General features: G+C 33.3%; 1 protein-coding gene across 4 annotated transcripts in view; it reads right to left on the bottom strand.

Annotated features, from left to right (window-relative positions):
• Nucleotides 1-4,922: 4,922 nt before the first annotated feature.
• Nucleotides 4,923-27,709, bottom strand: part of CYP20A1 (cytochrome P450 family 20 subfamily A member 1) — a 51,563-nt gene continuing 28,776 nt past the window's right edge. For 2 of the 4 annotated variants that reach the window (XM_081052048.1, XM_081052049.1), the window contains 7 exons: nucleotides 24,691-24,806; nucleotides 23,854-23,908; nucleotides 20,999-21,119; nucleotides 17,474-17,585; nucleotides 16,235-16,299; nucleotides 6,775-6,864; nucleotides 4,923-6,627 (listed from right to left, as the gene is read on the bottom strand). In XM_081052048.1, the coding sequence (XP_080908174.1) occupies nucleotides 6,477-6,627; nucleotides 6,775-6,864; nucleotides 16,235-16,299; nucleotides 17,474-17,585; nucleotides 20,999-21,119; nucleotides 23,854-23,908; nucleotides 24,691-24,806 (710 nt within the window). In that variant the 3' untranslated portion in view covers nucleotides 4,923-6,476. The remainder of the gene's footprint in view (nucleotides 6,628-6,774; nucleotides 6,865-16,234; nucleotides 16,300-17,473; nucleotides 17,586-20,998; nucleotides 21,120-23,853; nucleotides 23,909-24,690; nucleotides 24,807-27,709) is intronic. The other 2 variants (XM_081052050.1, XM_081052051.1) reach the window with 1 other exon arrangement.

The raw sequence follows: 27,709 nt of genomic DNA, 5'->3' as shown, positions 1-27,709 counted from the left end.
AATCTCCCAAACTTCCTAGGGCCCTCCTAAATATGTCCTCTGAATAAGAAAAATAAAGAAATTTCTATGTAAAATTTCATCTTGGGTTTGAAACCAAATCAGTCATTGATTCTGAAGAGAACAAGATGACATTTATCTTGGTAAAATCACTGTGCTATAGAACTGCCCTATTGCTTGTTTTGCATTTTCAAAAATTGTGTAATTCCCACAGGGCACCATGCCCTGATAGAAAGATAGAAAGATACCACAGTGCCTAATTCTTGTGATTAAACCCTGTATTGGGAATGATGAAAACCTCAAAGAGACAGACAGAAAATTTATACACACATTAAGAAAGGTTGCCATGGCAACTTTGCTTGAAGATAAGTATTTTTAAATCTAAGTAAATTTAACATTCAAAACACATTTGCATCTCCCTCAAAGGTTCTGTATCAAGAATATTTTTTTAAATTTGCACTTCCTTCTGAATCTACACCTCCTTGAAAGCTTAACAAAATCCTATGAATATAACAAAGCATAGACTTAGGCACATATTTTCAGAAGAATGTGAGAAAAATCCAAAGAGAAAACCCAACAACATTACTACTCAGAAGCCCTAGGCTTCTTCCTCTAATTTTTAGATTGTGAGCAGGCTACGCCATATAATCTGTACAAGGTCCTTTTAAGCTCTAGAAATCAATTATCTATTAGCTGATGACCTTGCTAACACAAGCAACAAATCATGAAAGTTGAACACACCTAATGCTGCCATGTTATTAAGCAACAATTCATACAAATGACTATAATAAATATTGCTCTTTGACCTACTCAAACCAGTTCTGAGCTTTATTTCTTGTCATTCTCCAAGTTCTCCAGTATTCCTATTTAGCATCAATGTTGACAGTTTTCCTTGACAAGATACCTGCCCCCAAAATAAGACCTGGCTGGACAATCAGCTCTAATGCGCCTTTTGGAGCAAAAATTAATATAAGACCGAGTCTTATATTAGACCCAGTATTATATTATATTATATATTATACTATATTATATATTAATTATATTATATAAGATCCAGTCTTATATTATAGTAAAATAAGACCGAGTCTTACACTAATTTTTGCTCCAAAAGACGCATTACAGCTGATGGTCCAGCTAGGTCTTATTTTCGGAGAAACACAGTAGTTTAATTCTCTTGTTCATACACTAAAAAACAACAAAAATAATGGTTTGACTTCCAACAGTTCCTTGTGCTTCTTTCCCAAGGCCTATAACAGAAGCCTTTGTGTTCTTCGTCATGTAGTCAACTATAAGTCCTTCTCGTGTCCCTTTCAGACACTAACCTAAAGGGTCCTTGAGCTGCTTCCAAACCCAGGACCAAGAGTGCTAGAGGGTTAAGCTTTGGGACATAGGAATTTTTAGTCCTCCCTCCTGGGTAAAGCACAGAAGAGAGAACACAGTAACAATGTCACGTCTGTTTTGTTCACTGAGAATATAGATACCAAGTGCCTTGCATAAAACCTGACACGCATTAAGTGCTCAATAAAAAAACTGCTGCTGGACTAAAGAGGTCCCATTTCTTTAGATAGGAATGGAAGTCAAGACAGGTGTACAGGAGAGAGTCAGCAGAGCTAGAGAAGGTGATGTGCTCTGACAGAGAGAAGAGGTAGAGGTAAGGGAGTGAGAGAATATGGAATTCAGGTGGTTTGGTTCTAAGACTATGGTCATTGCTAATCTAGAGACTCTCTGGAGCATGCGTAGTTTAAAAAGCTATCTAAGATAGATGTTCCTCGAGATACCTATTTGTCTCTTGATCATGTTGGACAAAGTGGGTTCTATTCTATAGAATACTACTTCCATGAAAACACTGGTTTTATAGGTTAATAGGTATAACAAAAAAGGAATACCGTCATCAAATACATTTGGAACATTTAGTGTTAAAATAGGTTTCTTTACAGAACTTCTCAGCACTTCCAATATATTAATATGCATTATAAATACGAGAAAAAATATAGTATGGAGAATCTAAGCATGAATATGATCCGGAATCTCTTTCTCAAGTATCTCACAGAATAGTGTTTCATGAGACACACTTTGGGAAATAATGCTCTTGCTAACCTAATAAAAAAATTCTGATCCCCAAACAGTTCCAGGTTTAATGATGATCTGATAAGGTACAGAAGGAACAAAGGACTACTTGTTTACCAACGATTTTGGCTGGTATTTTACATAACTATAGCCTATTATAAATTATGTTCACACCAAATACAGGCATCACTGAAAGGTATCCACACAAAGGTATTCCTAAATACTTCCAGTAATGAGGTACTTAGCATATCACAAAGTAGTATAGCATTAGAGATAGTTTGGCTACCTGGAAATCTTTTTCAACTATTAAGTAACTTCAATAATTTCCTTTGTTCTACATGCACAGAAAACCTCAGTGAAGACTTCATTCATTTATTCAAAAATATTAATTGCCTTTTTGGAGACAGGTACTTTACAATTTTATCTATAATACAGTTACAGTAGTGAGGCAGCACAGTTTCAGTCCTTACTATCATGTGTTAAGTATTAAAACAAGAATTTGCAAGTATTTTAGATGTAAATAAATGTGTGTGTGTGTGTGCGTGTGTGTGTGTGTGTGTGTGTTGTTTTTAATTACTCAACAGGGTATTTGTGACTTATTTATTTGCTCATGGAATTTTATCACGTGCTATAACAAGATCCAGTCCCATTCTCTAGAAAGACAGTCACCAAACTGTAAACTAAATGGGGAGTGGAACTGGAAAAAGGAACGGCATTTCCTGCCTTTTGTTTGTTTCCTGGATGTTTTACAAAATGGCTCCCAACTCTAAATTTAAAATTATCTACACATTCATATCTATTCATTATCATAAAATTCTATAAATCAAACATTAAATTGATTTCTATTTTAAATGTCTATTCCCCCCCAAAAAGGAATATTCCCTGAGGCCCTTACAAGAATTAAATAACAAAGGAAAATGTTTAAACTTCATTAAGTAAAAATTAACCATATTGTTATAACAACAGTAAGTAAAAATATATATGTATGTGAAAACAGGAAAAAGTTTAAACAGTTGTACAAATGTACTAATGCTGTGATGGCAGCATTAGTGTTCTTTTTTAGTATATGTGCTGCCGAAGCAAGCACTTTAGTGTTCTTTTTTAAGGTTTCTTTTAAATTGCTGTTACAGTACTCTTTTAATCATTTTCTTTAGCTATTATGAATAGTACATCATTTAAAACTATTGCTTGAATCCCTTTTAAAGAAGAATAAAATATACCAATAAGCCCCACTGAAGATATTAAAATAATTTGAAGATTTAGATGTTTTACTGTTTCTTAGCTAGTTCACCTACCTTCATTTATAGTCAAGAATGAAAACTATTTTAGTGTCACTGAATCTACTGCTATGTTCTAAAGACTAAATGAGATAGGTATATAAAGTATTTGGTTTGTAACAAATGCCTGTTCCAGTCCCCTGTTCTACTTTCAGCTTAACTAGTACTTGCAAGATTTTCAGCCTCACTCCTTTTTATCTGTGCAGGTCACTCACAAAGGTCCAAAGCAACATTCTATTAAGGCTTTTTGGCTGTGCTGATTTCCTCTAACTTGTGCAGTAACAGTAACTGCTTTGTTGTCATACACCCGGTCCCCTCCCAACCCAAATCCTCCCCTTCTACCTTAATCATTGGTCTTAGTAACTTTGGAAACAGGCACAGGACTGACTAAGAAGAAAAATAAGGTCACTAGTATCAATTTGTTGACATTATAAAAACCTGCCCTGAAAATAGTGTCCATTTCTCTCACAGCTATCTTCTCACAGCTACTAAACAAGTCCTTAATGCTACTGGTCACGTCCTCAGTTTTACACACTTGGTAGAATTGCCTTTTTTTAAGTTTTTGAATCTGTCAACAAAATTACATGTGAAAAAAAGTACATTATATAAGTTAACAGTGCTTTTTAGGGATCTGGAGAAAAAATTAAGATGTCTTCAGGGAAGAATCTTAATCTGTTTGCCCCAGAGTCCGAAAACAACAACAAAGATTTTTAAGATTTCCTCTTAAAGTTGAAATGCCATCTCAATTTGGACTTAATTATACTGGAGATTTTTCTTAAGATAGTGGAATAATTTATTTCTTAAATGCTCATTGTAACACCTAGTATGTTGTCCTAGGACTTTAGTAACTTAGATGTACAAAAATATAACTGTTTTAATAGACTAGATGGAGAAGTAAAGACATTTTTAAAGTTGAAAAACATAACAAGAATATTGGAAAAGGAAAAGAAAGAAAAGTAAGAATGCCAAAAATCTGTGCTTACATTCTAAGTGAGAAGAATACTAATATTCCAAGTGTAGAAAATGCTACAAAACTTAAGAGTCCTGCTAGGGTCATGCTACGAGACATCAGTGACACTGAGGCTACTAAACTTTCCGTCATTTGATAAATACAAAGCGCCAAGTAAGAACAGTGACCATTCACTTATTTTATACATATTTATATATTTAAATAGTTAAACATATTTAAAAATATATATTTTTAAATCCTCTTGAGGATGATTTTTGAAAATATTTTGATAATCATGTAACTATGGATAAAATGTGCTTATTATTAGCTGATTTTTCTATCCTCTATTTTCCTTGATTCCAGTCATTAGTAATTACACAGTGCCTCATTTATTGGCAATGTGCCAGCTCCCTTACACTGGCTCAGCTGCTGTTTTTGCCTTGATCACTGCTGATCAAGTCTCACTTACTTTAAAATTCCACTTATCTCATCTGATTTTACCAACACTTGGTTTACATATAAATTGCCTACTCTTACCGAGTACTGGCCTACTCTGCCAGTTTCCAAACCAATAACAGTACTTGGATAACGAAGAAAGATGTGCTACATACACAAAAACATAGAAAATGATAGGTGGGTGGGAATAAATTTACCAATTTATTTTGAAACATACCTTTCTAGAAACAACATGATGCTAGGAACTAAGAATACATTTGACTTAAAGTTTTAGAATTTAAATTATCCGTAAGTTAAATATTTTTGTCAGAAATAAAGGCTGCATCTAATTAAATTCTATTGTTAACCACTCATAACTAGGTCTAAAATGTTAACTAACCATAAACACAGCATAAAATAACTCAATAACTAGGGTGCATTCTTGACACTAAATTTACAAGTGAAATTCAGCAATGTGAAAAATAAGCTCATTTGCAAACATTTATCATTTTTCTTCCTTTCCTCTCTATCTGCGCTTGGCATATTTCCTTCAGTTGTTTTCTTTAAAAATGTATTTTAAAAAAGAATTCTTTAAGAACTGTGTAACCAAAAATAGGGGACTAAAATACAATGCTATCAATAAAAAAGTGCTAAATATAAAACTTATCAGTACTAAAAGTGTAAATTTTGAAATATTTTTGAAATAGTCCCAATACTTCTTTGCTTGCTAGTGAGACTATTTTTCTAAAAGTTTAATAGCTATTTCCTCCTGTAAAAGTTGTTTATTCATGTCTTTTGTTCACTTATCAATTGTATGTTTTCTTAGCAATTTGTATCACCTCTGTATAAGTAATATTTCATTATCTCTTTCTGTCATATAGTTGGCAATTATTTTCACCCATCTTTGTTTTCTTTTTAATTTGATTTTCGTTAGTGCTCTCTCACTTCTTAATCATGAATTTATTATCTTAAGAATATGACATAATAATGAATAAATTTAGAAATTCTGTTTTTTCCGCAACTAAGAATTAGTGGAATAATTTAATGCCAATAAGATTTCCAGCAAAACAGAAGGACAGACAAGCCTCAATCTTAGTTTGTCACTTAGGAGAAGAACTTCAAAACACATTCAAAAACAACTGTATTATTTTCAAAATGATCAGAATATTTCAAAATGATGAGCCTTATATAAGTCATGAAATGAACACTATTGTCCACAGAGGCATAAAATTAGCAAATACAAGATAGGTTACCCAATGAATTACTCAAACCTAATAACAATGATTAAACACAAACTAACTTATACTCAGAAAATAAAAATATTAATCCGAGAAATAAAATTATGGGAAGTCCTTTATTTTCCCTTTAAGGTGATTTACTGGAAGTATGAAAAGGAGTAGGATTATGTTTCTCTTTTATGATTATTCAGAAAACATGATTCCCCAAATTGTGCAAAATAATTTCTCACTTCAGGAATATTAATCTTAGCGAGAAAAAAAAAACAAGATAAAGAATACAAAAATAATGGTATAGAAAGTGATAAGACAAAAAAGTAGAAAGCTTCCCACTATCACTATTTTGATGCAGTAAGTATAAACATGTATCATGCATCAAGAAAATCTGATATACAAAAATCCAACTTACTTAAAGTACTAGTAGGTGCTTATTGCACAATGATATTTAGTTTATAAAAAGGATTCAATGCAAATTTTCTAAGTGGTCATTTTCAACAAAATTAAATGTATAAAGTATTAATATCTCTTTGAAACAGTGATCCAAGCTTCTTCCTTGGATGATGTTACCAGTTCATATTTAGTTTCAATAACTTGTCCCGCTACAGAAAACAGGTGTAGCCTCCTCACCAATACACTCAGAAGTACTGTGGTCACCATATACGCAAACCTAGTCAGGAAGAAAATTGACTGGTTACTGAAGATTAACAATTATATAATTATATAGACTGCTCATTCTCATCAACAGTGATCATCAAATTTATAAGTACAAAGTCTGACATCTTTCCTTTCACTTTACTTTCCTCTATCATCTCACCTCAACTCTGGGCATTCCTGCGTGCCTGAGAATCCAAGCAAGGAGAAAGTTTTCATTATTGATTCATCATTAAACCGGTCTGGATCAAACCTAAAAAGGAGATTTGGACTAATCACAACAGAACTCCACTGGCATTTTACATATTTACACTATAAGAATAGAGGTATGTAATAAAGTTTAAAAATTACTGAAAATAGAAACTGCTATCACATTATTATATTTAATTTTCACCTATTATTATGTTCCCAAATTACTGAATATACAGTCTCTTTTTGCTTAGTTTATTATTCTAAAAAATAGATGCAAAATATATTTCCCTAGAACCAGCAATGAATAAAATCGTAACGAGTTTACATCATTTTATGAGATAAAAGGATAAATCATACAAAAGTTTGTATCCTTTTACCAGCTACTCCATATTTCCCCCACGACCATTCTACTCTGTTTCTACGTTTGACTTTTTTTTTAGATGACACATATAATTGACACTTGCAGTATTTGTCTTTCTCTGTGGCTCATTTCACTTTAGCATAATGTCCTCCAGGTTTACCTATGGTGTGCAAATGGCAGATTTCCTTCGTTTTTGAGGCTGAAAAATATTCTATTTTATATACACGTGTATCAATCTTTATCCATTCATCCATTGACAGACACTTAGGTTGTTTCCATACCTGTGAATAATGCTGCAATAAATATGAGAGTATAGGTATCTCTCCGAGATGATTTTGTTTCTTTTGGATATACACTCAGAAATGGAACTGCTGGATCATATAGTAGCTCAATTTTTATCTTGAAGAACCTATTTTTCATAGTAGCTGTACCAGTTTACATTCACACCAACAGCATACAAGGGATTCCATTCATCCACAGCCTCACTGAGCAGCATTTGTTATCTCGTCTTCTTGATGATAATGCCATCTTAACAGGTGTGAGGTGATTGATCTCTCGTTGCATTTCTCCCATAAGTGATGTTGAGCACCTTTTCATGTACCTGTTGGCCATTTGTATGTCTTCTCTGGAAAAATGTTTATTTAGGTCCTTTCCCCATTTTTAATTACATTATTTTGTTTTTTGCTATTGAGTTATAGTTCCTTATATTTTTTGGATATTAACCCTGCATTGGATACGTGGTTGGCAAATATTTTCTCCCATTGCATAAGATGCCTTCTCAGTTTGTTGATGGTTTTCTTTGCTGTGCAGAAACATTTTAGGTGACATAGTTCCACTTGATTATCTTGAATTTTGTTACCTTTGCTTTTGGTGTCAAATACAAAAATTACTACCAAGATCTATGTGAAGGATCTTATTACCAGCTGTTTTCTTCTAAGAGTTTTAGGGTTTCAGGTCTTACATTTAAGTATTATTCCACTTGCTTGGTGTAAGATAGGCATGTGGATATCCTGTTTTCCGAGTACCATTTATCGAAGAAACTATCCTTTCCCCATGGCATATTCTTGCCTCCTTTGTTGAAAATTAACTGACTACAAATACATGGGTTTATTTCTGGACTCTCCATTCTGTGTGTCTACGTGTCTCTGATCTATTTGTCTGCTTTTCATGCCTATACCATACAATTTTAATTACTATAGCTTTGTAATATAGTTTGAAATCAGAAGTGTGATGCCGCCAACTTGGTTGTTCTTTCTCAAGACTGCTTTGGCTATTCTGGGTCTTTTGCAGTTCCGTATGAATTTAACGATTAATTATTCTATTTCTGTGAAAAGTGACATTGGGATTTTGATAAGAATTCTACTGGATCTGTAAATCCTTTCGGCTAGGAAGAATATTTTAACAATATTAATTCTTCCAATCCACGAACACAGGATCTTTCCATTTATTTGAGTCTTATTCAATTTCTGCCATCAACATTTTATAATTTTCAGTATAAAGATCTTTCACCTTCTTTGCTGAATTTTTCCCAAGTATTTTACTCTTTTTGATGTTAATGTATATGGGGTTATCTTCATTTTTCTTTCTGATAGTTTGTTGCTAGTGTAAAGAAATGCAACTAAGTTTCATACAGATGGCCCCCAACTTATGATGGTTTGACTTAGGATTTTTCGACTTCATAATGGTGCAAAAGCAATATGTATAAGATACATAAGTTATTCAACACTTTATTATAAAAAAGACTTTGTTAGATGATTTTTCCCAACAATAGGCTAATGTAAGTGTTCTGAGCACATTTAAGGTAGGCTAGGCTAAGTTATGATGTTCGGTAGGTTAGGTGTATTAAATACATTTTCAACATGATATTTTCAACCTACAGTGGGTTTACTGGGACATAACCCCATCATAAGTCAAGAAGCATCTGTATATTCATGTTGTATCACACAATTTTACTGAGTACTTTTATTCTAACAGATTGGGGTGAAATATCACCTGCAAATAGAGCCAATTTTACTTCTTCCTTTCTGACTTAAACACCCTTTATTTCTTTTTCTTGACTAATTGTTCTGGCTAGGACCTCCAATACTATGTTGAATTAAAGTAGTGAGAGTGAGTAACCCTGTCTTTGTCCTGATCTTAGAGGAAAAATTTTTTCAGCATTTCACCGTTGAATATGATGTTAGCTGCAGGCCTCTTATACATAGCCTTATAGATGTTGAGGCACATTTGTTCTATACCAAATTTGTTTAAAGTTTTCATAATGAAAGTATGTTTAATTTTGTCACGTGCTTGGTAGGTTTTATGTTTCTAGGAATTTATCCATTTCTTCTAGATTATCTAATTTGTTGGCATAAAATGGTTCATAATAATTTCTTACGATTCTTAGAATTTGTGTCATCAGTTGTAATGTCTCTCTTTCATTTACAGTTTTATTTGAAACTTCACTCATTTTCTTAGTATAGCTAAAGGTTTATCAATTTTACCTTTTCAAAAGACCAGCTCGTAGTTTCATTGATCTTTTCTATTATCTTTCTAGTCTCTATTTCATTTATTTCCACCGTGATCTTTGTTATTTTCTTCCTTTTACTAATTTTGGGCTTTGTTCTTCTTCTAGTTCCTTGAGGTGTAAAGTTAGTACATTTGAGATCTTGCTTTTTACTTACTGTAGGTGTTTATTGCCATAAACTTACCTCTTATAACTGCTTTTGCTACATCGCATAAATTTTGGTGTGTTGTGTTTTCAATTTCATTTGTCTCAAGTTATTATTTTATTTCCCTTTGGATTTCTTCTTTGACCCATTGTTCAGTAGCATGTTGTTTAATCTCCAGATATTTGTGAATTTTCAGTTTTTTCTTGTAATTGATTTCCCATTTCATACTGGATCTTTTTTTCCTAATAAAATATTAAATTTTTCCTGGGATTTTGAAACATTTAATCAAAAAAGAATGTCGCGGTAGATGAGGGTAAAGGGGATCAAATATATGGTGATGGAAGGAGAACTGACTCTGGGTGGTGAACACACAATGGGATTTATAGATGATGTAATACAGAATTGTACCCTTGACATCTATGTAACTTTACTAACAATTGTCACCCCAATAAACTTTAATTAAATAAAAAGATCAATAAAAGCAAGTAAGAATTAAAAAATAAAAGAATGTGACATTTTATAAGTTAGGTTTACAAACTAGACACATTCCTAATATTAGCAATTTATGTATGTATACATTGTCTAAGAAAATGAGATTTATGAAGACATCAACAAAATATTTATTTAAGAGTTCATTATAAGCTATAGCACTTTGCAAATAAGTATCAAGTTTAATTGTGATAAACCATTGTGAGCAAATTTACCTATATAAAAACATTAGTTAGTCACTTGAAACTAATAAATAAATTAATTAATTAAAAAAAAACATTAGTTAGTTAAATACAATTATTTGGAAATATAAATTATACCTACAGCTGTTTTTTCAGTGAGATGCCTCCTGTTTCCCAAAACCCCTACCATGGTAAGAAAGATGCTTGATATGATTTCAATCTTCTTAAATTCATTAAGACTTGTTTTGTGGCCAATATATGGTATGTGCTGGAGAAGGTTCCATGTATACTTAAGATAAATGTGTATTCTGCTGCTGTTGGATAGGATGTTCTGCATACATCTGTTATTCCATCTGGACTAATGTATAGTTTAAGTCCAATGTTTCCTTATTGATTTTCTATCTAGGATATCTATCTATTATTGAAAGTGGGGTATTGAAATTCCTTACTATTAATTTATTGCTACCTATTTCTCCCTCAGATCTATTAATATTTACTTCATTTATTTAGGTGTTCCAATGTCAGGTGTATAAATATGTGCAACTGTTAAATCCTCTTGATGAACTGACACGTTTACCATTATATAATGATGTTGTCTCTTGTTAGTTTTTGGCTTAACATCAATTTTGTCTAATGTAAGTTTAGCTACCCTGCTTTATTTTGGTTTCCATTTGCATGGAATACCTTTTTCCATTCCTTCACTTTCAATCGATGTGTCCTTATATCTGAAGTGAGTCTCTTGTAGACACATACAGTCAGGTCTTATTATTTTACCCATTCAGCCACTCTGTGACTTTTGATTGGAGAATTTACTCCATTTACACTTAAAAGAAATTGATAGGTATGGATATACTAATGCCATCTGGTTAATCGTGTACTAGCAGTTTTATAGTTCCTTTGTTCTTTTCTTTCTCTTTTGCTCTCTTCCTTTGTGATTTGATGATTTGCTGTGGTGGGATACTTTGATTCCTTTCTCTTTCTACTTTGTGTATTTACTACAAGTGTTTGCTTTGTTGTTATCAGGAGAATTACATGAAATATATTACAATCATAACCATCTATTTCAAATTGATGACAACTTCACTTCAAATGCATACAAAATCTGTACATTTTGACATTCTCCCCCAAGATTTTACGTTTCTGATGTCACATCTTACATCTTTTTATATTGTGTATCACTAACAAATTATTGAGTTTTAGTTATTTTTAACACTTTTGTATTTTAACCTTTATACGAAAGTTATGTTATTTACCCACCACCATTACAATATTAGAGTATTCATTTTAAATATATGAATTTACCTCCAAACGTGAAATTCATATTTTCATGTTTTCATGTTACTAATTAGCATCCTTTTACTTCAGCTTGAAGAACTCCCTTTAACATTTCAGCCTTTGTTGTTCTAGAAAACTCTTTTATGTCCTTCAATTCTGAAGGACAATTCTGCCAGGTAGAGAATTCTTGGTTGGCAATTATTTCTTTTAGCACTTTGAATATATTGTCCCACATCCTTCTGGTCTTTCCAGTTTCTGCTGAAAAAGCCACTGACAGTCTTATGGGGGTTCCCTTGTACATAACCTGTTGCTATTTTCTTGCTGCCTTTAAGATTCTTTGTCTTTAATTTCTGACAATTTAATTATAATGTGTTTTGGTGTAGGTCTCTTTAGATTCATCTTTTTTAGTACTCTTCAGGCTTCCTGGATCTGGATGTCTATTTTCTGGTAGGAAACTTTTCAGTCATTATTTATTTGAATAAGCTATCTCTGCACCTTTCTCTCCTTCTTCTTTTTCTCGGACACCTATAGGGTGTATATTTGTCTGCCTGATGGATGCCCATAAGTCCCTTAAGCTATCGTCACTCTTTTTTATTCTTTTTCATTTTGTTTCTTTGATTGAATGAATTCCACTGTCCTGTCTTCAAGTTTGTTGACCCTTTCTTCCATTTTACCTAGTCTGCTGTGGAACTCCTCTATGGAATTTTTTCAGTTCTATTTAGCTTTAAGATTTGCTTGGTACTTATTTAGTGTTTTCTATCTCTTTTTAAAATTCTCACTTGGTTCATGAATTCCTCACCTGACCTCTATTATACTGAATTCCCTATTGTGTAAACAGCTTATATTCATTTCATTAGGATAAGTTTTTGGAGATTTATCTTTCTCTTTTGTTTGGAATATATTCTCTTTTTCTATGTCATTTTCTATGACTCTCAGTGCTGGTTTTTTCACATTAGATAAAACAGCCACCTCTTGCAGACTTAACAGCAATGTCGTGTAAGAGATGAACCTCATTAATTAGCCCAGATTGAGCTCTTAATTCCCTCTCAAACTTTTGTGATTATTCAAGTTGCTATATTTGTTTGTAGGGGCCCCCAGTAGTGAAGAATATGCCAAGTCCTGCCTATGTCCAAAAGGAGAGGATCTCAGTCAGCACCTAGACGCAGATTGATTAGAAGACGGACTGTCAGGCAGTAGCTGAGAAAGTCTGCAGTCAAACCTCTTCCAAAGAGAAACCGGGAGATGAGCATTTTTGTTCGTTCCTTCTGTGTGGAGCCCAGGTGTATAGCCACAGGCAGTGCTCCTATACCCATCTTAAAACTGTTTCTTTGTTTGCTATAGTCTTGAGGGACTTGTAAATGCAAGTCCCATTGGCTATCGCAGCTAGGTGATTAGGGCTTATCCCTCAGGTGGCAGCCATAAAAGCTGGACTGCTAGCTGTGGGGACAAGTTGCTTCTTGGGAAATACTGGTAAGTTGGCTTTATTGTTGGACCAAGGTAGAAAGAGAAGGCGCTGGAAGTGCCCACTGGCTATTTCAAGCTCTGGGAGAGATCACAGTCAGCACCTAGATATGTGGTAATTAGAGGTCACACCCTGAGCCAGTAGTCTGTGGTATGCAGTCAAACCCCTTCCAGACAAAAACTGGGCAATAGGCATTTTTGCCATCTCCCTTTGCATTGAACCTTGGCGGCTAGACATAGCAAGTACCTCCACGCCTGTTACTGCTTCTTTGTTTGCTATTGTCCTGTGGGACTTATGAATACAAGTCCCACTGGCTATATGAACTAGGTGATATGGGCCATGTCCCTCAGATGGAAGTTGTAAAAATTGGGGCACTAGATGTGTATACAAAGGAGATACTGGTAACTTGGTTTTATTGTTGAAGGGGGCTCCCTAAGGAGGGAGATCACCACCAGTACCTAGATGTGTACTAATTAGAAGCTAGACTCTCAGGCAGCATCTTGTAAAGTATGCAGTCAACTTTCTTGCAGGGAAAGCCTGGGAGATGGGCATTTTTGCCTTCCCCCCATTCTGAGCCCTTGGGAGAGAGCCTTGATGCATGCTTACGCTCCCATCGTGCCCCCAATAAGAGCTGCTTCTTTGTTTGCTGCAGTCCTGTGGGACTCATGAACACAAGTCCCAGTGGCTTTCAAAGGTGTTTTCAGAGCCCAACCCTCAGACGGGAGACTTGAAAGTTGGGGTACTAGTTGTGCAGTGCAAACCATCAATTCTCAGGGAAAAGCTGGAAGTTGGGATCCCTCCTGATTGGACGACACTGTGCTGGGGGTGGAATTTATGACAAGAGTGTGTCTCAGACTTTCCTACTCATTTCAATGTGGGTATTTTTCCCCACAATGTGGGTATAGAAGTCTCTCAGCTAGTTTCTGAATTTCTCTAAGAGGGAATTGCTCTTATGCAGCAATACACTCAGTGTATCTGTGGAAGGAGGGAAATTCAGGAATCTGCTCACCATTTTGGTCCCAGTCCATACTGAGGTCTTTGATGTTTGCCTTCATTCTTTTCAGTTGAGAATTTTGTATTAGTTTAGTTTTTTTAAATTAATAATATTTTATCACTTGATATATAGTATTTACATTAGTATCCATTTAAATCATAGATTTGACCCAGGGTTTCTTGCTCTGAAACACTGCCAATATTGTAACAGTAATCATACACTTCTATGCATTTTTTTTGGTAAATAAATCGTATCTAGACATTTTTCTATAGGAATAAGTCAATGTCAGTTATTCACCCAAAAAGAAAATATAAAAATGACAATAAAGTATCACCACATGCCTATTAGAACAACTAAAATAAAAAAAAACAGTGATAATAGTTAATGCTATTGTTAATAACTGAGGTTGTAGTGAAAAGGAATCTCTCAAAAAACACAACTGGTGAGAATCTCTGAAAATAGCCTTACAGTTTCTAGCAAAACTAAACATACACTAACCATATCCCCAGCAATTATAATCTTGGGCATTTAACACAAAGAAATGAAAGCTTATGTTCACACAAAACGTGTACACAAATGCTTAAAGCAGCTTCATTTATAATAGCAAAATACTAGAAACAACCCAAATGTCCCTAGGTGGATGAAAAGTTGAACAAACTGTGGTATATCCATATAACAGAATACTAGTCAGTCATAAAAAAAATATGTAACATCACACATTGACCTCAAGAACATTAAGTTTAGTGGAAAAAAGTCAATCTCTTCATTCTTCTCTATGTGGCAATTCAATTTAAACTATAATTAATGGTCTCCACAGGGTCTATCCTAGTCCTATGTACATTTTTGTTAGTGTGAATTGTCTCTGAAGCATCATCTCAGGTGCTGACAAAAATGAATCTCTGGGCCTTCCACAGGTATGATTAGGAGGAGCCTAACTTCAGAAAGCTTTTCCTTAGCATACGGTATTATTACTAACATTTCCTAAATTTGATTACATTTGATTCCTTAAAGTGATTTCCATATTTTGACATATATTCCTTTCAGCATTTTCAATTTGTAATCTAGAATCCCTGAGTGTTTTAAGGATAGAAATAGTGTGAAAAGTTCCAGCAAAGTTCTTATATTTTTTCATTAAAATTTATCAAAAATTTGGCATTTTTCCACGAGAATTTTTAAAAAGATTTTAAAATTTGAAATTTTGGTTTTTTCAAAATTTTAAGCATACATTTTCCACCAATTATATCTTCAATTTTGCTATAAAAGCCACTTGGAATATAAAATTTATAGTTTTTACTTATAGCATATTTTGAGGTATTGCTGTTTCATTTCTTAATAGATTTCCTTTAACATCATTATAATATTAAAAACTAAAATGACAGGAACACTTAATGCCCCATGTTTATCCACCAGAAGTAGGTTTCTCAGTGCTTCAACCATGCCACCAACCCTGTCCCCCTGTGTTGCACACAGCTGTTTTACCCCCAATCAACTGAATATATATATCCTTCTTCTCGGGCAATAAATCTTAACCCATTTCCTTAAGGCAGATTTTACTAAATGCCTATCTAGGAGGCAAACAAAAACAGCTCTGTTCTTCAATTTTCCCCTCCCTTGCCATTCTCATACTTAACACATATACACACAAAACTTATTTTCTAAATTTGACTAAAGAGCTTAATATTTGAGACCAAGTAGGAAAACAAAGAAACTGAATAAGTAATACCCACTTAAACACAAAACGAATTCCAAAATTCCACTGAAATTAAAGGATAGTTGTAGAGATCAGGTAATTAAACAGATCTTAGGATAAAAGTAGTAATAGGAGAGACAAAGTGTAGCAGAGAGCAGATTCATGAAAGAAAAAGTAGTGAGCAGAATATATAGGGAAGTCAGTGGCTTTCTTTTGTTGTATCATTGTCACATATTGAATTTTCTCCTCAAAACTTGGAAAAGGAATACAAAGCATAAAAACACATAAATATCAATAATCACAATGACAATGACAGACATTTCATACTTGTATGGCGATGGCCAAGTACTGGGATCCTGAAGTACCACACCAAGGGCATAAAGGACAAGGGTCTGTGGGGAAAAAATGACTCTAGTTAGTGAAGGCCTACCAGAGACAAAATGACTCCCAGAAAGTCAACTCATCAATGTTCTTTTAATACAGATAATGAACACAAAATAAAAATATAAAATAATAGAAGATAACACAAGCCATTATATTGGTGATCTTATTGAGAGGAAGGCACCCGGTAGCGTGTCACAAAATCTGGAAGCCATAAAGTAATAACAGATTTAGCTGTGTGAAAATTTACTGTATCCAGCAAAAAACAAAATATATCACAAGCACCAGTAAAATTTAAATAATAGAAGAAAAGAAATATTTGCCATATAACTGAAAGGTGGTATATATAACATACAAAAAAACATATAAGCTCACTAGAAAGAAGAGTGAGTTACAAGCAAATAATTCACAAAAGAAGAAAAAAACTGTTTGTATCTGTATGAAAAACTGCTCAATCTCTCCAATGACTAAGGAAAGGCAAATTAAAATAATGAAACAACTTTTCATATAAGAGTCACAAAATATGTAAAAGATTCATAAATCAAGAGGTGGTGAGGATATGGAGCAAAAAAAAATTCTCATACATTGTTGCTGATAATATAAATTGCTTTTAGATGGCAATTTGAATTTAACATGCATATAGAGTTTGACCCAAAAACTCCATTTCTAAGGCTCTACCCAATACCTGTACAAGTGTATAATTTGTTATCAAATAAATAAATTTCCAACTATAGAGACTGCTTAAATAAATGTTGCTAGATGGAATACTATGCATACATTAAAAATAATGAGTTTGATCTGTACCAACTGCCAGTTGTACTGGCAGTCATTATACTCTCAGTAAAGGAAGAAAATTAAAGAACAATATATGAAGAGTAAACTTTCACATATAAATTGTTTTTAAAATACACATACATATCAGAGTATATGCACACACACAGAGTAATATACATTACAGAAAGAGATCTACAAAAATACACATTAAACTAATAACCGCAGTACCTGCAGAGAAGGGAGCTTTTCTTCTATATTGTCTGAACTTTAAAACAACCATGTATTATTTTGTCGTTTAAATGATTATGTCTTGGATTTAATAATAGGTAGCGCTTACTGGACATATTAAATACAGACTAAAAGAATTGAAAAGAATAACTGAATGATTTAAGTATACTAAATGTTTCCTACCTCTCTAGGAATAATAAATTTGTCAATCTTTCCTTCAATATCTTGAAGCCGGGCAGAAACTGGTGTCAGTTTGGCAGTTCGAACAGTTTCACAAAGTACCTGCCGACAATATCTGTTTAAAAAAAATTTTTTTTTGAAGAGCTTTACTTTGGGAGAGGCAGTTTGAAATGTACATACATTTCAAAATGTCATTTAACAACTTTCACAACCTTCCTAATTTGAAATAGTCACATAATAATTTTTTTTCCTTGAAGATGTAAGTCATATATTAGAAGTATATAAAGTCCAATTGGGGAAAGATTTAAATAAATAAAAACACCTTTAAAAGTACCAGAAGAAAACTCAAAACAGCAATTTTACAATTTTTGAGTACAGTCCTTTATTTTTCATAAAAAAATGTAATAAAGGACTTTTCTACTCCAAAATTATAAAAATATTGATATGACAAAAACCATAAAGAAAAATACAAATATTCTGACCAAAGAAAATTTTTTCACATATTGTCAATGATCGTAAGTAAAATTAAAAGACAACTAATAAATATATCTTTAATGCATAAACTCATAACTATTCCTATTCATAATATTCATAATATTCAAAATATTCATAACTAAAATAATCAAACACCCCAATAGAAATACAGAGAATATAAAAAAGCAATTGACAAAATAAACACAAATGGTCTGAAGCATGAAATGATATTCAACCTCAGTAACAATGGAAAGGTTGCCAATCAAAGCAATTTTTTTAATTGCCAGATTAGCAAAGATGAAAAAGAATGATAATAGACAATACTAATAAAAAGTGGGGAAAAAGACATTCATATTCAATGGATGTAAGTATAAATTGGTATAACCTTCTGAAGGGTAAGAACCATATATAGTAAAATATTAAGTGTGCATCATAATGAGAATATTAATAAAATTAAAATATATTGAAATCTTGCCACTAGACCATTCTATTAAACAGTTTCTATGCAGTACATCTTCCAATCCTTGTAAGTACTTCATGGATGCTATTACTATTTTAATATTACAGATTTTTTTTTAAATGAGGCAATTGTTTAAGATCACACAGTAGTTAAGTGGTGTTAACAAAATTCAAACCCAGATATGTCTTATTTCACAGCCCCTATACTATTGCCTATATCTTTAAATGATAGTCTCATTTCTAGGACCTTATTAATAGAAACAACTGGAAATATCAGCAAAGGGGTAAGCATAGGAATGTTGATTGTTCTGAAACAACAAAAACAAAGGAGGAAACTTCTTTTCTTCTTTGAACAAATATTTTTGGGGTACCTACCATATCAGAAGCACTGTGTTAGATACTCAGCTACAACACTGAACAAGACAGATACCCTCAAAGGAACTCAAAGTCTAGTTGACAGAGGAAGAGAGAAAATAAGGGACATCAAGGATGAACAGTTAAAGAAGTTCAGTAACTGTTATGATAAAGAAAGGTGATGGTAATAGGGAACACATGGCAGGAACACCTAACTAGAGAAAGGACTATGCAGAAAAATAAATTTAGGCTGAGACCAGCAGGGAAAAAAAAAACTAGAGAAGAGAGGTAGACAGAATCTAGACAAAGAAGTAGTCTGCAAAAGCCAGAAGATAAGAAAGAGTACTGCTATACCTCTGAAGAAACAAAAGAATCTCACTATAGTTGAATCCAAGGGTATAAAGAGACACAAGTAGTAAAAAGATAAGGTGGGAGAGGAATGCAAGGCTTAGCTCTTGAAATGCCTCATCAACTATGTTAGGGAGTTTAAATTTTACTTTAAGGGCAACCAAAGTCACTGAAGGATTTTAAATTGGGAACTCATCTGATCACATGTGATTCCCCAGAGAAATAAAGATCACTAGCACAGCAATTCTCAACTTTGGCTACACATTAGAATCATCTGAGAAGCTTTTGAAAATCTCTGACGCCCAAAGATTGTTGGTTTAGGACTGGTCCCAGGTTGTCTGTAGTATTTTTAAAGCACCTAAAGTGAGTACAGTGTGCTGTCACAGGCTCCAATAGCAATATGGAGAAAGGACTAGAGGGGAGCCACATTCAAGACTGCTGGACTATCCCAGATAAGCTGATGGTGGTCTGGAGTGGGTGCAATGGAAAGAGCTAAAACTAAACTTCCAACTGAAAATTGTTTGGAAAGTAGAATCAAAAGAACTTGATCACTGATAGGCTGTGGTGGTTACTACACATAGGAATACTGTTCACAGAATATTTAGAGAAAAAAAGAAATATAATAAGTTATGTGTTTTATATTTTTAAATGTTTTTAATTTTTTGTTTTAAATACATATGTATAAATGCATAGAAAAATCTGGAAAAATAATAAAACAGTCAACAATTTATATCCCTTAAGGGTTTATTTACAAAGAATCTTCTACTTCATACATTCCTGTATTATAAAAACTTCAAAAGGCAAATATGTATTACTTTTAAAATTAAAAATAGTTATATTCAATATAATAAATAAAACTTCCAACATTTTGAAGAATCTGTAACAGAATCCTCCCTGTGAAACCCATGGCTTCGAGTTCTTTCTAATGGCTGTATCCCTATCTTCTCTCCTATAGTTGAAAGATGCTCCAAGACAGGGTTGCTTGCTACCCAGTGGCAGACTTCCAAGTGCCTAAGCAGTCACAACTGCTATTTTTAAAAATCTTTAAGTCATTACTTACATATTTTTAAAAATCTCCTATTTCAGCTGTACAATTTGATGAATTTTAGTAATTGTATACAATTGTATAACCACAACCACAAGCAAGACACAGAACAGCTCCCTCACCCTAAAACCTTTACTCTTGCCCCTTTTTAGTTGATCTCCTCCACATTCCTGGTTCCAGACAAACACTGATCTGCTTTCTATCACAACAGTTTTGTCTTTTCTAGAATTTCACCTAAATGAAATTATACTGTAGGCAATCTTTGTGCCTGACTTCTTTTACTTAGCATAATGAGATTTATCTATGTTGTTGTGTGTATTGATCTTGTTACTTTTTATTACTTGGTAATATTCCATGGATATAACACAATTTGTTTATTCACCAATTGATGAACATTGAGACTACTTCCAGCTTTTTGCCATTATAAATAATATTGCTATAAACATTTGCATACAGGTCTCTGTGTGGACATTTGTTTTCACTTCTCTTGGGTGAAAGCCTAGGAGCAGAATTGCTGCATTATATGGTAAAGTGTATGTTTATAAGATTCTGCCACACTGTTTTCCTATAGGACTGTACCATTTTCCATTCCCACCATCAAGTTATGAATGTTCCACTTACTTGACATCATCGATACTATTTTATACAGGCAGGCTAATGTAAAGCTTTCCGAGAGTTACCTTATGGTTTTAAAAAATTAAATTATCCATTAAAGTCTGTTGGTAAACATTTTAAGTCCTATAAAGATCTATAGCTTTCCTAATGATTAGCATTAGCTTTAAATTAGATAGTGAAACCAGTTCAAAGATACCGTTAAATGATGTCCTCTTCCTTTTATGCTTTCTTACCTGAGCTGCTCAATTTTCTCTGTAGTAACAGGACCCTTCCCAAAAACGTGGTCTATCTCTTCATACAGTTTTTTCTGCACTTCTTCAGAGGTGGTTAAAAAACAGATTGCCCAGGTGCACACTAAGTGAAAATTTATATTAATATACAATGAAAATAGCTAATTCATAGTTTGGGTGCAAAATAAAAAACTTACTAATTTTTTTCGTATTTTCCTTTCTTTCTTACAGAAGATATATATATATACTACCAAAAAAATAAAACAAGGTTGTTCACAGGATTTGTGCTTCATTGAACAGAACATAAATATTTACAGAATGCTCCCCAAAAGAGATATTGCAATCTGGAAGATTTCTTTCTTAAAACTGACAAGTAATTAAAGCCATTTAATGCATTTACCTCAGGTAAAATAATGATGATAGTAAATAAATTTCACATCTGGGGGAGTGTTAAATGTTGATAACTTTGATAGATTGTCTGGTTCACTCAACCATATGAAACCAAAACCCTGATATATTCGTTCACTCAGGAACCCTGATGAAATGTTTCATACAAATCAAAGTGGCAGATTTACCTATAAATCAATATTTTCAATTTTTACTTGCAATGGTAAATACACTGGCTCAAGAACTGAAACTAGTTATTGCTTAGGACAGTGGATCTCAAAAATTACCTGGGAGAGGCTGATGGCACAACCTCACATCCACAGATTCTGATTCAGTAGGTTTAGGGTGGGGTGCAGCATCTGTACTTCTAACAAGTACCACAATTATTTTGATGAACACCAAAATTGAAAAATCATTAGCTTATGGCTTACTTTTGGTTGAAATGGCTTATGGATTATATTCATTGTGGAAATGAAAAGCTAAGAAAATTACATAATGAACATAAAACAGAGAAAATAGAGTAGTTATATTTCCGTTAGTAATCCACTGGGATTACAACTACTCAAAGAATAGAATCATCCAGACGTATAGTACCTCTTTCCCTAAATTATGCTTGAGATGACTCTATATACAGCTCTACTTGTTCTGTGTCAAATACTTCTTAAAATACATTTACTAATTTCTACCTCTACTTATTGTCTTTCCTGAGCTAAGGGCTGACTTAAATTTGTCTCAAAGTTACTTGTTTTTAATGTTTGCTTAATTTACATATTATCTAATTCCTATGCCTGAAAAAGACTTAATTCACCTTCTGCACTAAATATTATCAAATAAAATCTACAGAGACCTCGTACTCAATTATTTTGATAATTTACTCACATCTGGAGTTCAAAAAAAACATGATGAGTAACCGCCTGTCCTTAACTTTTGTCTACATATGCTTCTTTATTATGACTTTTGAGTGAACTGTATAATTTCTATTTCTTTCTATTTCACAAGTCACATGAAAACTTGTGCAGTGTACAATATGTGTATGTATGCAATTTTACAACAATGCACAGTAATATACAATATGGATTTAGCACAAAAAATTGAATACAGTAGGCACTCCTATATCCTGCTTGACTATAACATCACTTAAAATATAACTGTATAAACTTAATAATCTCAAGCATTGGTTCTTTTCTAGAACTTTATTAAATATAAACTATGACTGGGAATAGCTTAAAAATGTGATTTTTTTAAGCCACTGAACATTCTTTAATTACAATAATGAACCAAGACACAATTTTATAATTGAAAGATACCTTGGAGGTAATCTAGAGCTAAACCCTTATTTGAGAAAGGGAGAAAATGCAGAGATCAGTATCTGGCTAATAAATAGCAGAGGAAGAACTTTAGTTAAGGTTTCCTGCCTATCTTGCCTCTCAAAAACTTCAGAGGTGACTTAAAAAATAACCAAACCACATACAAAGAAATAGCAATACTCTGAAAATTCCCCCCCCAAAATGCAAATAAGATTAAAATATTAACTCAAACTTGGAAAAGATCACTTTCTGTGATATCTAAGGCACCAATGACTCAGATTTTTTTTGAAGGTCTTTAGCAAAAATATTTTTTAATGTAATAAAATTTTAAAACAAGCATTTTTTTAAAAGTTCAATACATTATTTTTGACACATGCTTACCTTAATTCCATTTAATCTATAATATATGGACATCTCTAGATGTCAAAAATTTTACAAAGAAAAAGTATTTATGGGAAGTTTACATTTGTACTCATCATTTATGAGAATATTTCCTTAAACAGAAGAGTTGTAAATGAAATCCTTCAAGGGAACATAATTTTTTTTTATGTTTGAAACTGTTTTAATACTTCCTTTAGAATTTTATGTTTGTATACTTTTATAGATACACATAAACTTTTATAAATATTGTATGAACGACTGGTAAACTAAAAACCTGCTACACTAAATACTGCTAAACTAAAAACCAGTAAGGAAACTTAGAAACATATCACATATTTTAGAATTTTAAATAAAAATCACCTTCAATTCCACCATAAGAGTTCTTTTAAATCATGATTTCTGTGACCTATCTCTTCTGTTATTGGTAGACCTTAATAATAGCAGACTGGATTAGAGTCAAAGTGAAAAGCCTCAGTAGGAAATTGAAAAGCTCACTGTTCCGGTTGGAAAGGTGTCAATAGCAGCTCATTTTAAAGGTACTAACTAGAATTCACGATCCATAAACTGTGTCAAAAATTTTATGGCAATGTTCAGAGGTGACATAGAACACCCAGGGTGAAAAACAAAGGTACATGTGTGAATGAAGCCTTTCCAACAAGAATTAAAAACAAAGAGGGAAGGGAAATTATAGAGGTCTTGTAAACGGCATTTCCTTTATTTCAGAATACCTTTACCCTTGTACATTTTGTAATCTAGCTCAAAAAAGAATCAATTTATACTTACATTTTGCAGTTATTATACAACTGGCCAGAGAAAATATCATACTGTCTTCTAGGATCTAGGAAACAAAACCAAGTTTAGAAATAATGTAGGGAATTAGGTCAAGGAAAGGAAAACAGTGTATTATTTCTTTACGATGATTTCACTTAAAATACACACACACACACACACACACACACAAAAACCAAACCTAAATACTGCATTGCCTTTTTGATGCAGTAAACATTTATCTGTAATATTAGTATCTCATGATACATTTTTGCAAACAAACTGGTTCAGTCCTCTCTTTCTAGTTTGGTCTGGTGCAGCAATGAAGCCTCTGGAACAATGAAGAACCAGACACTGTCCTTGGAGCCTGATTCAATTTCTACGCCAACACACACCCAGAAAACCACTTCTGTCTATGAGGACTTGCACATATAGAGTGGGGTTGAAGATTCTTACAATAAATGGGTGTGGCAATAATGGCTCCACACTTGTCCTTTGCCTGACACCTCCACAAACACAGTGGTGTGCTGGAATACACACACACTGGGAACAAGCCAAGACACAGCTGATCATGCTGGCAGAGCAGCTTAATCGATACAGGCTTATATAAATCCTCCCATTTTAGGATCAGAGAAGTTTGCTCAATATTTGCTTACCCAAACATTAAATAACATATAGTTGCTTCAAAGAATTTAATAATAGGAGACTAAATAGTTATACTATTTATGGATGATGTAAATAAAAGAGAAAAAACACTGAATTCTAGAAGGGTATTTGGATTAAAGTGAACAAAAAACATTCTGTACATGTGTGATTATTTTTTATCTAATAAATATTTAATAATTATATCACCTGTTGGTCATTGAGTTTCCCCTGTACTAAGGAGTCAATAAAAATAGATTGACTGAAGTTCCTTCCTTTTCGTTCTTTTATGATTTTCTGTAAAATAGATTCCAGTTGCATAAGGGCTTAGAAAAGAAAAACAAAAAGATTTTAGAATATAAGCACTTGTAAAAATTGAAATTTTTAAATATTTCTGTACAATGTTACTATTGCAAAATAAAATTTTCAATGATAAGAGTAGTGACCAACAATTTTTAGAAATTTATGTTTAAACTCTTCTACTCTGTTTTCCTTCTTTTTGCTAAATGTTACATGCATACAGAAGAGTACATAAACCACCTATGCATAACCTCAGGAATAATTATACAGAAAACACCCATAGTATTACCACCCAGGTCAAGAAGTAGAATAATGCCAACACCTTGGAGGCCTCCACACACAACCCCCGTCCCCACCCCGTATCCACCTTCCTTCTAAATTCTCTCCTCTTAACTTCATTCTTTTCCAAATCAGGCATCACTCCTTTATGGACAGAAACAGGTGTGAAATAACCAGAAAAGCAAATTTCTGAAATCTAAAACATAATAAAATTATCCAAAGATTATTTCTCAGTCCCATCTTACTTGACCTATCACAGAATTTGATGATGTTGATCACTTACTCTCCAGGAAACACTTTTTCATTTTGTTCCAAGGATTCCACACTCTCCTGGACTTCACACTTTTCTCCCACTTTACTGTTTGCTCATTCTCACTCAGCTTGGTTGATCCCTTCTCATCACTCAAATTTTTAAATTCTAGAATGTCCTGGTCAAGGCTTAAGTTTTTGGACCTCTTCTCTTTTTCTATTTACATTCATTAGTTTGGGGACCACCAGTATCAAGGCTTTAAATACAGTCTATGTACTTAACATTCCCAGATTTATATTTCCAGTCAGGGGATCTCTTTTCCCTAAACTCCACACTCACATCTAATAAAGCCCTTAGCATCCCAGTTGGATATCTGAAGCATATTATACATAACATATCTAAAACTGAACTCTTGATCTTTCCCCACAAAGGTGGATCGTCCTACTCTTCCCCATCTTACTTCTTAATAACTTCATTTTCCAATTACTTAGATCTTAGTGTCTCCTCTCTTATACCCCACATCTAATCTGTCAGCCAATGTGGTGGTTCTAGCTTCAAAATACAAAATTTTCTCCATGACTCTTTTTTTTTTCATTCTATATTTTCTGGGCCTGCATCCTAGTCCAAGCCACATTATTTCTCTTGCCTGGTTCATTGCAATAGCCCTGTAAGTAGTCTCCCTGCTTCTGCTCTGGGCCCCTGTAACCTGTCAAAGCAGCCAGAGTGATCTTTTAAAAACATAACTCAGACCATAACTCTGCTCAAAACCTTCCAGTGCCTTCCTATCTCATAGTAACAGCCTAGTCATACAATGATCTATAAGCCAGACAAAATATGCCCCTCTTCCCAATTTTTCTGGTCTCATCTCCTTCTATTCACTTCACTCCAGCCATATAGCTCCCTGTTATAGATCAAATACACCAGAAAGAATCCCACTTCAAGGACTTTGCAATTACTTTTCCTCTACATGAATATTCTTCCCTGGGACATGAAGATGTCCACATGATCTGCAATGACTGGTTACCTTATCTGTTGCAAGTGTTTGTTCAAAAGTCACCTAATCTTAGTAAGGCCTTTCCTAAGAAGCTTATTTAAAACTGTAACCTCTCCACCCCTAGCACTCCCTATCCCCTTCCTCATTTAGTTTTCTCCATAGCACTTTATATCTTTTAACACACTATTCAGTTTACTTATGTAGATTATCATCTGCCTCTTCTCACTAGCATGTGCTGCCACAAAGACAGAAATTTTTGTTTCTTTTGTTTATTGACATCAGCCAGCCACCCCCAAAAATACTAGGCCATTATAAATCTTCACTAAATATTTACAGAATTGAATAAACATAATAACAATATATTAAAATGAGAAATTATTAACACTGTATTGCAGTGGTTCCCAAACTTTGCTACAAGCTAAAATCACCTAGGAAGCTTTTCAAAAAAAAATCGTAAAGCACAAGTCACACCTCATACAAATTAAATCCAAATATTTAGGACAGAAAGCCAGGCTTCAACATTTTTTAAAATATTCAATGTATAGCAAAGTTTTAGAATTATTACTATACATTCTCAACCCTGCAAGTATATCAGAATAATCCAGAGAGCTTTTATTAAAATATCTGAGGCCCAGGGCACCTCTATCCAGATTCTGAATAAAGTGATCTAGAGTGGGGCCTGATCTTCAGGATTTATGTAAGTTCTCAAAGTGATTCTAATGTACAGACCAGAACGAGATTTACTCACTTAAACAAAGGAAGCACTGATCCAGCCATGGATCCTATTCCTACAAATACCAAAGTATAATCATTTTCAGTAAAAAGCTCAGATTTGATCTATGCCCATGTGACAGCCCAAGGAACATATGTTGTTAGATAATCTACTTAATATAAATTATTAATTTTTGTGTTATATTAATTGTGCCAATAGTTGTAAAATACATGTTTTATTAAGGAGAATTAATCCAAAAGCATCCATTAAGAATCAGAGCATCCATCAGAATGGTAATGGAAACCAGATAGCAGAAAATGTGTTAATTAAATTGGCTTTTCTAGATTTATGTTGGACATGAAGGGAATGACTAGAATGGTAAGCCCCATGAGGACAGAGATCTTTGTCTCCTATACACAGAATAGTGCCTAGTAAATACAGGCCTCAATAAATATTTGTTGAAAGAATCCTGCAAAGCAATACTATTACATATGGAAAATAATCCATTATTCCAATGCAGTTTAAGTATTTATGTATTTTAATTTACCCTGCCTATTTCCAAAAAAGGAATTGAAACAGATCAGAATAAAGGTATAAAAGCATTACAATCATTAAATTACTGACAGAATATATACAATTTAAAAAAAGGGAAAGAATAACTTTGGGGAGCCATCTAAAACTAAAAATTGCTATT

This window comes from Rhinolophus hipposideros, assembly GCF_964194185.1.
Source record: "Rhinolophus hipposideros genome assembly, chromosome: 6".
Taxonomy (NCBI): domain Eukaryota; kingdom Metazoa; phylum Chordata; class Mammalia; order Chiroptera; family Rhinolophidae; genus Rhinolophus; species Rhinolophus hipposideros.
The sequence above is the reverse complement of the archived record's forward strand: the minus strand, read 5'-3'. Positions and strand labels throughout refer to the sequence as shown.